Source organism: Martes martes (genome assembly GCF_963455335.1).
Source record: "Martes martes genome assembly, chromosome: 6".
NCBI lineage: Eukaryota > Metazoa > Chordata > Mammalia > Carnivora > Mustelidae > Martes > Martes martes.
Window position 1 is genome coordinate 89307325 of NC_137893.1, and position 16787 is coordinate 89324111.

General features: G+C 41.7%; 1 protein-coding gene across 3 annotated transcripts in view; it reads right to left on the bottom strand.

Moving 5' to 3' along the window:
• Positions 1 to 1303: 1303 nt before the first annotated feature.
• ZNF318 (zinc finger protein 318) overlaps positions 1304 to 16787 on the bottom strand; it is a gene marked incomplete at its 5' end in the record, with an annotated part of 29770 nt that continues 14286 nt past the window's right edge. The window contains 6 exons of one of the 3 annotated variants that reach the window (XM_080805175.1): positions 1304 to 5749; positions 6042 to 6160; positions 7143 to 7242; positions 7699 to 7902; positions 13329 to 13633; positions 16050 to 16149. In XM_080805175.1, coding sequence (XP_080661301.1) covers positions 2417 to 5749; positions 6042 to 6160; positions 7143 to 7242; positions 7699 to 7902; positions 13329 to 13633; positions 16050 to 16149 — 4161 coding nt within the window. In that variant the 3' untranslated portion in view covers positions 1304 to 2416. Of the gene's footprint in view, positions 5750 to 6041; positions 6161 to 7142; positions 7243 to 7390; positions 7903 to 13328; positions 13634 to 16049; positions 16150 to 16787 lie in introns of those variants that run through there. The other 2 variants (XM_080805177.1, XM_080805176.1) reach the window with 2 other exon arrangements.

Here is a 16787-nt window from a genome sequence, read left to right on the forward strand (position 1 = left end):
CTAGTTCAAGGCAGATATGAAGACTGACATTGCTTCTTACAAGCAGGCATTCATTATTCTAGAAAAAGGTTGAAGTTATCAAAAGAATACAACAGTAATAGCTCAAAGTACTCCAGTCCCAGCTACTTGAATTAGTTCTGTACTTCGTAGATTTTGCCTCTCTTCTCTTCCCTACCTTACCCTTCCCATGAGTTCCCCTCCTAATCTAAAGAATAAGATTTTGATTTACCCCTCCCCACTCTAAACCCACCCATCTCTCCCCAAAGGGAGATGAACTTACGAAGTGAATAGGCCAGAAAATCAGTAACAACTGGCATTTTAACTTGTACGTTCTCTGAATTCCTGTAGATAGGCTGGTAGAATAGGGAGAGAGTAGTTTTCCAGAAAAACAAATATATTTCTGAAGCTCATCTGGGTTTACGTTTGTCTAAAGGGTACCTTCTGAGTCACTCTATGGTTTCTGGGCCAGAAAAGTGCCTAAATAGCAGGCCTAGGAGGACTACTCAGGATGGCATGACCCTGGACATATTTGGGGCTGAGATGGGTGACAATGATCCTCATTCTAAAGAAGGAAAAAAAAAATCCCGGTGGAACAGTGAGGTGAAGTAACTTGTCCAAAATCACAGCAAGGCAAATGGCTGAGGGACAATCATGGACTGGACTCTCCTGAATATGTGTTCTTTCCACAACATGATGAACAACAGAGGCTAGGACATCTTCTAAATAGACATTAGTCAAGAAAAACTAAATAGCCTCCCCAGAGTCAACATAGGATTTGCACCTTTGCATACAAGTTAACAGGGAAAAAAGCATTTTGAGGGGAAAAGGTCAAGTTTGCATTATTTTTGAGTGGGTAGAAGACAAGACTCTGATGCCTCTGTTGAGCCAGGTTATAAATTTCTGACAACAAGGATGTCAAAAGGAAATTGGGACAGAGATTTGGAAATCTGAGGACTAAGCTCTCTGGTCCCTAAGAATGCTCTCAGCAAGAACACGAATGTTCTTGGGGGAGTTCAGCTTCCAGAGTAGCATAGGGAGAGCCAACATAAGGGTATATGAAAAGCTTCACAATAGGGAGATGCCAAAACCAGACCACTGTTGCCTACTCACTACCCATCCAGGCAGCACTGGGGCATAGATTACATAACTTCACAATCTCACATGAAGAAAACAGCCCCAACAGGTGGGGAAAAAGAAACTGGGAGGGAGGAGATAGACAACAGGATAGCAGGAGTTCACTTTTCTAGTTTTCCTGTGGAGTTCAAATGTGTGTGGTTTCAAAACAAAAATCAAGAAAGAAACATGAGGTTAATGCATTTATTCCACGTAATTAACACGTTAAAAATAAAATTAAACTTGTCCAAGCCAACTCATAAATTCTTTAATCTTTTGAACAAAATGTACAACCCAAAACATCACACTATGGTGGAAATAACTTGGGAAAGGGAGAGGTAGAGGAAGGAATACATATGGATTGAGGAACAGAGAATGAGTCCAATCCCAAAACAAGTTTCAGCTCTTCTACCTCTTCAGAACAGAAATGGCTGCTAAACAATTTAACACAAAGTGTTACTGGATCACAATACAATGAACAACAGGCCATTTCAAAAATAAAAGTGACCCAAAAAGCATAACTGCACCTGGCATTCAGCCATGAATCAGCCTTACCGATTTGTCGTCTTCCAAAAGTGAACCTGCTAGATTTTCTTCCACGTTTATTGAGGCCATTTCCAAACAGGTTTGTGGGTTAGCAGGACCATCTCAAGCAAAGGCAACAGAATAAAGGAAGTATGGGGTTGACATGGCACAAGGAAGTAAACAGTAAACAAAAAAGCTACTCACGCTGCATTTCAAACAATGTTAAGGCAGGCCCATCCAAATGGAAGCCTAAGAGATGAACAATCCTTCCTTCATTAGTAGTTTTCCACTTCAGCAGGCTTTCTGGTGTTTCTCCCAGAGATCCATCAGCTGCCCAGGAAATTGGGTAGGAATACAACATAGCAATTGCAGAAGTCAGCTCTGTCTCCCTCCTCCCCCATATTCCAGAAATGGCAGAGTCAAAGCCAAAATACAATCAAAGCACACTGTGTGGTGAGCCAGACAGACATTTGATTTTAATGACAAAGTAGGAGAAAGTAAATTGGCAAAATAATAATAATAATAATAATAATAATAACAGAAAATACTTTTTTACAGATATGTATAGAAGTTATGATTGATTCATCTGGTATCTTAAGGAAAAAAAAAACAGAAAAGAGGTAAATTTTTTGGCTTCCATGAACATTTACTGTAAGATGCTGACTGCATCTCTTGGTGTAGATTCCAGATGAGACAGCCAACTAGTCCTGGATCATCTGGGCACCTGATATCTAGAAGCCAATTTGATTCATCCGCAAGAAGCTCTCGATGTGTATTCTTAGTCATGAACACTGGATGCTGTGTGGTCCTGGGTGGCAGCAACTGGAGCTTCTTGTGCGGGTATTTCCTGAGGGACCATATTGCCTCCAACTACTTGCTCCCTTGTAGGGGACCCTGAAGCCAGAGATTTTACCAAATTTAAAGGATGGTCACTGATGTCCTCATCCGCTTGAGGAATTGTTAGCTGTGTTATGGACACTTTCGGTATTTCTAGCTGTAGTGGACCCATCTCCAGGGAACTACACTCAGGAGTGTCACCTGGCTCAGACAGAGGAGAACATAACTTCTCTTTTTGAACTCCGGGTGTCCGTGTAACAAATTCAACAAGGTCTGGAAGGCAAGGAGACGGCCCAAGGCCTGCAGGATTAATTGGTTCTGATTCCAATCTGAGTGAATCTTGTTTCTCTAATTGAGAAGTTTCTTCTACTTCCTCAGGCATCATTCCTCCTGCTAACAGGTCAAGTGCTTGGTGTGTTCCCTCTAGGCTCCCTAAGCCAAGGTCAACTTTTTCTATAGGAAGTCCAGTTTTCAGAATGTTAGGAGTGATTCTTCCACTTCTAGGATTAGATGAATTTTGTTCACCCTCTGCTCCAAAGCTAAGCACCAGGGTTTTGGGAGAATCTAATGGAAACTCAGAGAAGGATGGGACTGGTTCCAAGTCACTGAGAGTGGAGGGATTACGTCCTATGGGTGACATAGAATTTTCTTCACGTAGTTTCTGAGACAGGGCAGTTGGGGATCTATGTGCTTGGTCTACCCCAGGATTGCAGAAATCAACACTTATATTCCCCAGGTTCCCCAGGGCAGCAAGCTCTTCTACTTTTAAGTCTGTAACTTCAAAGTCTTCTAAGGCCTTGCTTCCTCTTGTCACAGTCAATTCTGGATGGACATCTCGTAGCTCCAGAGCTTCTGTTTCTGGTTTCTCTGGGCTCTCCCAGGTCTCTGACTTCTTATTTTCATCCCAAACAGCCAGTTCATAAATCCTCTTACCTTGAATGTCTTTTGATCTTTCTCTCTTGAGTTTAAGGCTTCTGTAACAAGTTCTGGAAGCTGATTCTGCAGCTGAATTTTCTTGCCACTCTTCACTACCAGTTGAAACTCCTTGCTCCTGTGCACTATCTGTTAAACACATATCTGATCTGGCTGGGGACTGGAGAAGCAATTCTGGGGCAGAAATTTTCACATGTACATCTTGTGGGTTCTGGAGTAAAGATTTAGCTTCTGATGGAAATGAGTCTATTTTTGCCTTTGCGGAAGAAAGGGCCTGTGTACTCAAGTCGATCACTACTTTACCTTGAGTTTCACTTCTTGTCATCAATTTCTTGGACTGTTCAGGCTTTTTGTCAGTCATTTGTAACTTGGGCTGTTCTATTTCTCCCACCCATGCACATCTGTTCCCACGGTTCAAATTAGAATCCTCTATGCTATTGGGCCCAACACAGATACCTGTTCCCTCTCCTACCATCACCTCCGAAAGCTTTGGTCTCTTTTCTTTTAGTTCAATATTTCCCTCTACCTCACTTTCCCCACAACCTTTAGATTTGTGGAGCTCTTGGCTTTCCTCACCCTGGTTACCAGATTCCCTAAGGTGTGTTTCTACCAGCTTCTGAGATTCCATGATCTGACAGTGTGTATCTGACAATTGAGGGCCTGGCTCTACACCTGGTGGCCCTGGCTCTCCCAGGTTAAGTTCGATTTTTCCGCCTGGAGATATATCCCTATTAGCATCACTCTGGAAGGAGCTACAAGTCCACATGGCCAAAGTGTCTGTCTTTGGGGTAACAGTTTCATAAGGCCTGCTTTGGCACAACCTCGTCAGAGGTTGTAGGAAGCCATAGCTACTGCCTCTGCTCTTTGAGTCTGTGCGTTCTACCACTGACCATTTCCCTAGAGATACCAGAGGTTTTGGAACGGGCTTTTCAGGGTTGCTGACTAAAGGAGCAGAGATCAAACTTCTATCTGGAGGCAACTCCTCTTGGGATGCACTGTTGTTCAAAGTAGAAGTGGAAGAGGTATCTGAACTTTCCACTTTAGAGAGATGGCTGTTTTCCCCATTGGCCAATAGACCACCACTCAGCTTAGTCTCAGGTGTCCCCTTTCCACCACTACTGTAGAATATATCATACAGGTCCTTAGCATTGGCTGTGGCTAAGCATGAATTTCGTTTTTCCAATTTTTTGGCTTGTTCACTGAATACACTTGAGAGGGGAGGTGGAGGACGCACTAACACAGAGAAAAAGGTCTGGTCCCTGTCACTCTCACTCACCCCAGGAGCCGTCTCATCAGAAGGGATGGCAGCTGGCTGTGCTGAGGCCATGATGGCTATTGGCAACACAGGATTCAAAATGTTAGGACCCAGAAAGCCGGGGCTGAGAGTGTGAGATACAGGTGGGTTTGATTTGACCGGTGCCAAGATGGCATTTGTTTGAGTAGGAGATGGGGAAGCTAGATGAGGTATAACTGGGGGTGGCGGAGGGGGTGGTGGAGGGGGTGGTGGAGGAGGTGGCAGCATTTGTTCAGGTATATGGGATGGCTCATTCTTTTCAGCCAGTACCATTTTTTCCTCTGGAGACCCTTTCAGAATCACCTCTTCCCCTCCAAATGCTTTGGAGATGATGTCAGGAGGCAAGAGGAGATCAGCTGAAGACTCTTTAACCACTGGCAGAGGCTTAGCAGTAGTTCCAGAAGACTTGATGGATAGAAAGGTGTTAAGAGGCGCTGGCTTGCTCACTGTGGCTGAACCTGACTTGCGGAGTACTGTAGATGGGATGGGCAGGTTGGGTCGGATCTTAGTCTGGGTTGAAGTTGTAACAACAGGCATCCACGGGCTAGTGTGTGCGACAACCGTTTTCCCAGAGAGCTTGATTTTGATGGGCTTTGCCTTCCCAGCCTCAGCTTTGCCATCCTCTTTGTCCTTACTGTTTTCCATAACCTCTTCCTTGTGAATACTTGTGGCCATTGAGCCTTTTTCCTCCTCCTTCTCTGCCTTCTTCCAGCTGAATTTCCCAAAAGAGGAAGATGTTGGTGATTCTTTCTTTACCTCTTCTTTTAACTGGAGTTTGATGCTAGCTTTCCTTTTACTTTCAGCCTTTTCAGGGGAGTTCCCACCCTCAGAGAGTTGGTCCTCTAGTTCCTCAGAGACTTTGTCATCCTCTTTTACTTCCTTCATGATCTTTGCCTTTTTTTCTTTCTTCTCTTCCTTTGGTTTCTCACTAAGTTTACGCTTTAGTTCACTCTGTCGTCGCCGTTCTGTCTCCAGGACCACGGCTAAGCCAGCTTGGCGGTCCAGATTCCGCCGCTCCTCATACAATGGGTTTTCAACCACATATTTCTGGGAAGAGAAAAGATAGAGGCTCAACAACTGGTCAAAATACAGTTAGAAAGGAAATCTTGGCTCTGTTACTGTTGGAATTCAACTGGTAGAAACCCCTGGAGAAGAGTCATCTTCAAGGATACAGATGGTTCTACCAAGTCAGCATCTCTTAATAGGACTGAAGAAAACTTCCTAGTAATTACATGGAATTTAAAGTATTAATGACTTTTCCTGACTCTGAAGTTGTCTGACAAAGTCAAAAGGATTACTGTAGAAAGTGGGAAACTCCACAACTACTACAAAGACCAACCTTATATTTCTCATTGTGCTGGTGACCCTTCACATGTTGCTCTCCAGAAATTGGATCCCCCAAAAATTCCTCACAGAGCTGGCAGTAATATCCAGTGATGGGAATCAGAAACTCAGAACCTGGAAGAAGTAGAAGTCAAGAAAATAAGTCATTTCTACCCAGGATGTCGTTAAAGGAAATCTCACTTCCCCTTTGTAATAAAAAAGTTAATGGTATACAGGACCTTACCCACTTTCAAGTCAGAAGTACCATTTAGATGAATCCAAATGGCACAGTCTTTCCAATTTAAAGCTTGAACTCAGGACCTTTGGCCCTTCTTCCTCTTGGGAACACTAATTAGTTAATTCAGGGTTTTCTGTTTCAAATTCATTTCTGTTGTTGACGCCCCTCAAACTCCAACTACCACTAAGCATTGTAGGAAATTTAAAAACTATACTCCCAAACAGCTCAGTACCATTTGTATGAGGATCCCTCATGCTGGTATGAATTACTCAGGAATCCACCTTCTGTAGATTAGCACTGACTACTTATGAAGGTAAGAAACTGAGAAGTATGAAAACAAAGAAACTTTCTACTTTTCAACCTACCCCCAATAACAACTATTCAAAAATATTTTATAGCTCTCAGTTGAAAAAGCAGTTAAACTACTATACCTTTTACTGCTCTTTTACTTGGATTTCAAATAGTAAGATTTTGGTACATAAGTCAGTGGAAAAAAAAGTTACATGTGCATTAAAAAAAAATTTTTTTTTTAACGTAGGCTCCACGCCCAGTATGGGGCTTGAACTCATGACCCCAAAATCAAGAGTTGCATGCTCTGCCAGCTGGGCCAGCCAGGCACCCCTCAGTTATATTTTAAAGTAGGTATGTATATGTTTAACATTTGTTAGAATTTTGGCCATATGGGTAGAGATCATTTTTGTTGTATAGATCTCTTTATTTCTTCAGGCTCGGGCACACTATTTTGCACACAGAAGGCATCCTTACACCTTTGTTAACGGCTATGTCTCACCCTATGCTGCTTCCTAGCACCTTCATTCAGGGACACCTCTTATTTGGCTAAATATAAGAAAACTACAGAGGAGGCAGGGGGGAACATACCTTTTGCAGGAACAGTTATCTTGTCAGTACGCTTTACAGCATCTTGCTTGGCCTCACTCTGGGTCTTTGAAGCCCAAGGTCTGTTGTAGGGATCCAGTGTCTATTTGCAAGAGGCAGAGGCGCTCACACAACAGCACTAAAATTCAATGACCCACTTTTCTCTTTTTCTCCCCCACACCAGGGGGACCAGAAGCCCCCCGCTACCCACCCCCACCCTCTCTGCCAACTGTTTAAACGGAAATCACCTGTGGAAAAGGTAAACACATGTTAGAGCAAGTACTAGCAATGGATAAAATGAAACAAATAATCAGGTACTCAAGGAATCAAAAGAGGCAGAAGCCTCACTTACACTTGTCATGGTGTTTAGTTACAGGCAGGTCCCCTGGACTGAGCCCTGGGGATGATGTCTCCTTTGATGGTATCTCTTGGCTCTTCAGATTGGGGCTCCTGCCCATATGAGAATGTTTCATTTTCCAGCTTTGTAATGCAGATGGGGGTGCAGAAGTTTGAAGGGAAGGAGGGCAAGAATGGAAATAATAGCGGGCAAGATACCTACCTGTGTGTGCTTCTTATTGTGCATATGAGTGAAGAAGTCAAACATGGTTCCACAGATGGTGTTGCAGTCTTTGCACCAATGATTGCCAGCATCGTAATACTCATAGGCAGCAATAGGCTGATCAGACTGCTTAGCAGCTGGCTGGGGGCTCTCGGCAGGCTTGGGGCTCTTAGTATGGGAATTCTCACTGTTTACCTTTGATTCCTAGAGGGAAAACACCTGCACTCAGAAGGAATTCTAGATCTGTCTTTTCTTAGAAAAAGCAGGTAGCTTACCGCAGTAATTGATACAGGGCCACATGACCATATTTCCAGCGCCTAAAGCTATATAAACTGGGGAAAACCTCATGAGAAATCTGTCTACAAGGCTCAAACAGAACTAGACTCCATAGTGCTACCTTATCATGGAGAATACATCATAATGGCAACATATTTACTTATATATCTTAAAATAGAAAAATACTCAAGATTATGACTATAATGGCGGCCTCTGGAGGGGGAAGCTGAGAACAAGGATGGACAGGAGTCTTTTTACTATACACCCTTTGGTAGATGTTGAATGTGTTCCCTATGCAATTAAATACATTAGTTAAATTTAAAAATCATAACGACACCCAAGAAGAAAAGACAAGACAATATGGAAGAGGTAACTGACAGGTTAAGCAAATACAGAAAACATGTAATAGTGAACCTACTTATCATAGACACATCCTGGTATACAAAACTGGAGAGCAAGGCTGGTGTTGTGCATAGATAAAGCAGACAGGTACCTATGTGGAATGACTTTAAAGAATCTGGGTAAAATATTTGGAGCTGCCTAAAATACCATCATTAGAATTTAACACCTTTGAGTTAACAAGAATCCTCTTTTAAAATATATCAACTCAGGGGTGCCTGGGTGGCTCAATGGGTTAAGCCTCTGCCTTCGGCTCAGGTCATGATCTCAGGGTCCTGGGATCAAGCCCCACATTGGGCTCTCTGCTCCGCGGGGAGCCTGCTTCTCTGTCTCTCTCTCTGCCTGCCTCTCTGCCTACTTGTGATCTCTCTCTGTCAAATAAATAAATAAAATCTTTAAAAATAAATAAATAAAATATATCAACTCAAAAAAAACCCCCATATCAACTCCTCATACTAAGTTATTAACAAAAATACTTTAATATGAATTCATTTGTCAGCAAGCTGGGAACAAGGTATTTAGGAAGTGAGAATTTTGCTACTGTTGAGGAGGGAGGCACAGAAAACAAATAATTTGGAACAGAGGAATGAACAGTATGAATGAAGAGAAAAGATCAGAGAACTGGGCACAGAGGCTGGTGGGAAGAGGAAGACAGGCTGGAGAAAGAGAAATAATTTAGAACTTCAAAGATACTCTTTCCTTACTAGGGTCTTGTTCAAAAGTCACTAAAGAAATCACACCCAGCAGAAAAGGGATGGGCACATGTATACACTGTTGGCAAATATTAACTGGCACCACATTTCTGCAAGATAATCTAGGAATACATACTATACACCTCAAAATTCTTTATGCCCTGACCTAGCAATTCCACTCCTTGACATTTATCTGAAGTAAATTATTATGTCAAAGAGGAGATGATCTGACTGGTTAAATAAATGTCGGTATTTGTGTGACAAAAAACAAGGTCATTAAAAATGATGTTACAGAAATCTATTAACATGGTAAAATGTTCATGATATACTGAAAAAAGCAAATAACTAAATACATTTGAATAATCAATAAAGATATGTAAATAGGCATAGAATATCAAGTGTCACCTTATCCAAATAACTTTCTGTAACTACCCTATATCCCTTACCCCATTTTCTTTTTTCAGACACTTGTCATTACCTAACCTGTACTTGTTTATTATTTTATTTTCTCCCACATTTCACAAGAGTTAGAACCTCTGTTTAGTCCCCTACTATACTTCCCCACTATCTAAAATAGTGCCTGTCACTTTTTTAGAGATCAATAAATATTTGTTTAATATATAATCTTCTGTTTAATAAACAAAAGATGAGTAGCTGGAATAATATATACCAAGATATTAATGACAGTAGTCTATAGACAGATGAATTGTGGAACTGTGTATATGTGTGTTTATTTTTAGGAAATGAATAGAAAAAGAAAGAAAACCTTAAACCAGTGATGCATTTTAAAGAGAGGCAAAGAAAGAAGATATACCAATCAGGTAGGAAAGAGGTTGTAGACACAACATTCCTTACTATTGAAATGAATACTGAGTTGTAACACATCCATGTTGGCCTCAGAGAATGTGAAGCCTCATTCAAATCAAGGTGACTGGTCATTATGGGGCTGGTGCACAAATGGACCCCAAACAATGTGTAAGTCAACTATAAAGGGCCAGAACTTTCAAGCTTTTTTCCATCAAAGGCCCTGAACTCACTGCCCTGGTATAAAAAAGAGTATAGTCCTACCAGATTGAAAAAGACAACTCTCTCAGAAAAAATGGAAAAATTAGAGCGTTGTTGATAGGGAATACAGAATATCCTCTTCTCTATCTCCCCAACATTAAGTGAGCATCTACTATGTAATAGACAAAGTGGGTGCCACTGGAAACACAAAGATAAATGAGTTCTATTCTTTTATTATCAAGGAGTTCTTACTTAGTGGAAGAGATGGGCATGAGAACAGACATGATCTTAATCAAGTTTTTTTTTAAGATTTTATTTGACAGAGAGCGCAAAAGAGAGAGAGAAAGCACACACAAGCAGGGGTAGCAGCAGAGGGAGAGGGAGAAGCAGATATCCCTCTGAGCATGAAGCCCAATGTAGGGGCTCGATCCAAGAACCCTGGGATCATGACCTGCCTGAGCTGAAGGCAGACACTTAACTGACTGAGCCACCCAGGCCACCCCCATAATCAAGTTTTAAATAAGACAGAATGAAATAAATCTTATAAAGAAACCATAATATATTACAGGAGGGCTCACTATATATGAATATATTCTTTAATATATTAAAGAAGGGCCGATTAATTGGGGTAGAATTCAGGAATTTTTCATGGAGTAGGATGGTATTCAAATTGGGCCTTAGGGGTGAGTAGGGATGGAAGAAAGATAATGATAAGAGGATTATTAATGGAAAATCAGAGAGGCATAATAGCATATTGCACATTTGGAAAAGTGCAAGCATTCTGAGGTGACAGGAGTATAAGAGGTAGTGCAATATTTCTTAAACACTACTCATTTACTATGTGCCAGGCACTGAGCTATGAATTGAGGACTATATTGGAGAATGAGATGGATATTTTCTTTAACCCTTTCAACCTTAAAATCCAACTGAGGGAACCCATGTAATTATATAATTACAACTGTTAGAAATGCTAAGAAGGTAAATGACACATTATTACGAGAGTGTCTATCAGGCAAATATAACAGGCTGGGAAATCAAGGGAGAGAGGCAGGGTAATAATCTAAGCTACCCTCTGAAGGATGAACATAAGTTAGGAGAGAAGACAGATCTGCACAGTAACCAGAAAGAAAGAAGATCTACAGACATTAGAGGGGGTGATGTATTTGAGGAATGAAAAAGCCAGTAATCGGGATGCCTGGGTGGCTTTGTTGGTTGAGCATCTCCCTTCAGCTCTGGTCATGGTCTCAGGGTCCTGGTATCATGTCCTGTCCCTGAACTGGGCTCCCTGCTAAGCAGGGAGCCTGTTTCTCCCTCTGCCTGCCACTCCCCCTGCTTGTGCTTGCATGCCCTCTCTAACAAATAAATAAAAACTTCAAAAAAAAAAAAAAAAAAAAGGCCAGTAGTGAGGGGTGCCTGGCTAGCTCAGATGGTAGAGCATGCAACTTGTTTTTTTTGTTTGTTTTAAAGATTTTATTTATTTATTTGACAGAGAGAGATCACAAGTAGGCAGAGAGGCAGGTGGGCGGGGCGCGGTCGGCGGGGGGTGAGGGGGGTGGGGTGGGGGGGTGAGTGGGGGAGCAGGCTCCCTGCTGAGCAGAGTGCCTGATGTGGGGCTCGACCCCAGGACCCTGGGATCATGACCTGAGCTGAAGGCAGACACTTAACGACTGAGCCACCCAGGCGCCCCTAGAGATTACTTTTAAAATAAATAAATAAATAAATAAAAAAGGAAGGTAGAAGAAAAGGCCAATAATGAAATTATAATGAGCAAGGGGGAAAAGAAGCATGAAATGAGGCTGAAGAGGCAGGCAAGGGAATACTGCAATCACTGGCTATATGTGGAGAAAGGATTAAGAGTGTAGTCATAGGGCACCTGGGTGGCTCAGTGGGTTAAAGCCGCTGCCTTTGGCTCAGGTTATGATCTCAGGGTCCTGGGATCAACCCCTGCATCGGGCTCTCTGCTCAGCGGGTAGCCTGCTCCTCCTTTCTCTCTCTGCCTGCCTCTCTGCCTACTTGTGATCTGTCAAATAAATAAATAAAATCTTTAAAAAAAAAAAGAGTGTAGTCATACAAGCAGGAATTGTAGGTGGCTTGAACTTGGAGGGCAATAAAGATGGTGAGACGGATGAAACCAAGATTTACGTCAGAGGGAGAACTGAAAGAATCCGTCATTGATTCAGTATGGAGCAGTTAGGGAGAGGGAAGCACTGATAAAGCTTTTCAGGTTGTTGGCATGAAAACTGTTGGGACAGTGGGGCCACTGAGATGGAGAACATTGACGGCAGGAAAGAGGGAGGATGCTCAATTATTTAGATTAGGATATGTTGATTTTATTTTTTTAAAAAGATTTTATTTATTTATTTGACAGAGAGGGAGAGACAGGTAGAGCGGGAATACAAATGGGGAGTGGGAGAGGGAGAAGCAGGCTCCCCTCTGAGCAGGGAGCCCAATGCAGGGGTCGATCCCAGGACCCTGAGATCATAACCTGAGCCAAAGGCAGATGCTCAACCCACTGAGCCACCCAGATGCCCCAGGCTATGTTGATTTTAAAGTGTCTATGAAACAATGAAATGGAAATGGTGAATAAAATGTTGGACACTCAAATTTGGACCTCACCAGACTCATTTGAGCTAGAGTACAAAACCGGAAGTAGTCAGTATGGTAATAGACCTGGATGAAATGACCTAGGGAGAGAGCATAATTCTGGAGAACTGGGTTAAGACTAAGTCCTGCAGAACTAAAATATTTAAAGATTAGGTATAAGACAACAGGCAGTAAAGGAGACTAAGGAGCAGCAGCCAGCATACTAGGAGGGAAAGAAATGTGAGAGAAGCCAAGAGAAGAAAGCATTTTCAGGAAACCGTGGTTTCCTGTATCAAATACTGATTTGAGAACTTAAATGTATTCACTGGCCATGCAGCATGGCGGTGACTCTGTTGCTAACTGTGAATGCATAAAATGGTATATAGAAGTTAAGAAGATTAGAAAACCACGCTGGTGTGGGTTAAGGAGTAAAGGCTAGAACAAAAACATGGGAGGCCTTGAATGCTAAGGATTTGGGATTCTACTCTGGGGACAATGGGAACTACTAAAATTCTGAAGTAGAGTCCTATGATCTGATCTGTGCTTTACAAAAATAACTCTAATATGAGTTAGGAACAGGTTGGAAAAGAAAACTAAGGAAATGCTTAGTTAGAAGGCTTCTTTAGGAGTCCATGGAAATAAGATATAATAGAAATGGAAAAGCTGAGTTGTTACCTTGCTGGTGGAAGAGGAGTTTGAGGATGAGGACACTTTTTCTGGGCTCCTAGATTTTTCCGCTTTTCCAGGCTTCTCTGTAGTCTCTTTACAGTCATTTGAAGACTTTTGGGATTTATCCAAAATGTTAATTCCCAAGATCTGAGCCACTTTGTCCAGTTCAGACTGCTTCTTTTCGGCCTCTTCTGCCTCTTGTCGAAGTTCTGCAATGTCCTTCATAATATTATCTTGAAGCCGACTCACCTCCACCAGGAGCGGGTCTTTGTGGCCATCCTTCTCCCTTCGTTTCTTGCGTAGCATTTCCCCTGAGTCGTCAAATGTCAGAAGAAACAAACACAAGGAAAGTAAATTAAGACAAGTCATTTTTCTGTTGTAAGTAGTAATCTCCCAAGAGTTTATAGTGACAAAATCTTTGGCGTTAAAACATTCCTTCCTAAAAGCAAGAGAGACTCTCTTTCCACATGGGCTAGTTTAGGTGAAGTTTCTTTTCTTCTTTTTTTTTCTTTTAAAATTTTATTTATGAGAGAGAGAGAGAGAGTGTGAGCAGGGGGAGGGGCAGAGGGAGAGAGAGAAGCAGACTCTCCTCTGAGGAGGGAGCCTGACTCGGGGCTCCACCCCAGGACCCCAGGATCATGACTTAAGCCAAAGGCAGACATTTAACCAAGTGAGCTAGTCAGGCACCCCTAGGTCAAGTTTCTATGGAGGTAAAGGATGAGTGACTACATTCTCTCTTATGTAGGAGTTATTAGCTAAGGATCTACAGGCAGGCTTCAAGAACTCCATGAATCCCCAAAATGGTATATAAAAGTTTGCATGCATTTGTCCTTAGGTTGTTAACTATGAATCCAGGGACACCTGGGTGAGTTAGTTGGTTAAGTGTCTGGCTCTTGGTTTCGGTTGGGTCATGATCTCAGGGTCCTGGGATCAAGCCCTGCATTGGGCTTCCTGCTCAGTCTGCGGTCTGCTTCAACACCTCTCTCCCACTTCCCTTGCCTCTCCCTGGCATGCTCTCACTTCCTCTAAAATAAATAAATCACCCTTAAAAAAAAAACCAAAACCCAAACTATGAATCCAGTGGCAGTCTTCTTCAGAAAATCAAAGTATTATTCAGAGGCCAAAAAACATTCAGTCACATCTTTGACTTTATGTGATTTAAGGACCCTTCACCAGTACTTACATTGAGGATTGGGTTTTGCCTCAGGTTTACCTCATGTTATCTCCTATTCCAAACTGCAGGTCCTCATGAAATCATCCTCACCAGATCACTAACTAAATTTCTCATCCTGAAACAGTCTAAACCCACATAGAAGAAACCGTATCTTTTCCCTCTGTTCTGCAATGCTATCATCAAACTGTAATATTTAGAAGCCTTGTTATGTTCTTTCCTCAGTGTGTATGTGAATTTCTAAAAGAACAGATGAAGAGATGGCATCAACGAGGCATCATGGAACATCTTTTTGTGCCAAAGGAAGTACTCAGAAATGATGGGGACATATCAAAGGACACAGAAGTCAACTCAAAGGGGCTCCCATTGGCCAAAGCTGGGACAATTTGGGCATGAAAATGAATGACAGTAAATTATTTTAACTTGTTGAATGAAGAGTCCATGCATTCACACCAACATAAATGGATCAATGAATGGGAGAAGAGGGATGGGCAGGAAGCTCTTCATAACGGTAGAAAACCAACTTACGAAAGCAGAAGGAATGATGAAATTAGGAAATCACTATTTAACAACCATAACAATAACTGATTCAGGCAACAATCACCAAAAAATGCTAAAACTAGTCAGAGGAAATCTGAGGAGTAACTGAATATTTATTCCTATAAATATCTCTCCCATAAGTTACTTACTAATTATAGAGGATAAAATAATAACTTTCCAGTGAAGACACCTTTGAAGACACCACCTTAACCAAATGATCAAAGTTGACCTCAGCAGTAATGGGACTGAAATCAACACCTGATACGAACACACCATCACTTCTGTGATGTTCCTGTCAAAAATGCATAACCTAAATTTAATCGTAAGGAAACATGACGCAAACCAAAATTAAAGGACATTCTACAAAGATGTGACTTTTCTTCTAAAATGTCAATGTCATGAAACAAAGATTCAGGAACTGTTACAGAAAAAGGAGAGTAAAAGAACATGACAACTGAAAGCTGTGCATAATCTTGCATTTTCTTTTGCTTTAGGGCATTATTAGGAGAACCAGTGAAATAGAAGTAAGATCAATAGACTAGTACTACATTATGGTTAATTTCCTAATTTAGGAAAGTGTACTATGGTTATGCAGGTGAATTCTTTGTTGTTAGGAGTATGTTCACTTCATCTTCACAATGAAGTATTTAGGAGTAAAGGAGTATCGTATGTAAAACTTATTCTTAAGGAATTCAGGAAAAATCACATGCACACACCCCCCCCCCCCAACACACAAAGATTGAACGGGAAAAAGGGATGGAGCTTTTGGTATGGTAAAATATGGTATATTGGTATGGTAACTATGGTAAATATGCTGATAATCATAGAGACTACCTGAGAATTCCTCACACTATTATTGCAACATTTTATTGCAACTTCTCTATAAGTCCAATTAAGTCAAAATTTTTTAAAAATTAAGGCTTCAGGTCACTGAACCTGAGAGTCTTCACAGCTCAACTGGGTTTCCTACTCAAGTTACTCCAAAAAGGGCAGTCACGCATAGGAGTGTCTGATACCTTGTTGTTTATGAAGCCGCTCCAATTCAGTCCTGAGGTAGTACATCTTCTTCTGGCGAGCTTCCCGGTCACTCTTTAGCTTTTCCCTCTCTTCAATAACCTGCAAAGTACAACATCCTTCAGCCTCCAACAGTCTCCCTTTTCTATTGCTCTCCTCCATCAGCCTTTACGCTAGATGGTATCAGAATCCAAGGATCCAAATGTCTGCACACAAAAGTTCTGACTTTATATCAAAGGTGATATTTCATTCTGACCCAAATTCCAGAATAAAATTATCCTTTTCAGAGCTACATTGCCCAGAAAGGGTTATTTTTATGCACAAAGCACTATTTATTTTTTTTCCTGGGGTGAGGGGGTCAGATGGAGAGGTGGAGACAGAGAATCTCAAGCAGGCTCCACAGCATGGATCCCAACAAGGGGCTCAATCCCACCACCTGAGATCATGACCTGGCCCAAAACCAAGAGTCAGATGCTCAACCGGCTGAGCCATCCAGGCACTCCAGGAACACTATACTATTGATAGTAACCTAAAGCTACTGACAGCAACTATTCGACAGGGGTTCTGAACTCAAAGGGAACCATCAAGAAGGGAGCTAATAAGTGTTATAGGGGATACACTGTGTTAGTTGCATTACATGTATCTTCTTTAATCCTCATGACATTATCTCTGTTTTACAGTAAGAAAACTAAGGTTGTGAAAGATTAAGTAACATACCCAAGGTCATACAGTAAGAAAAT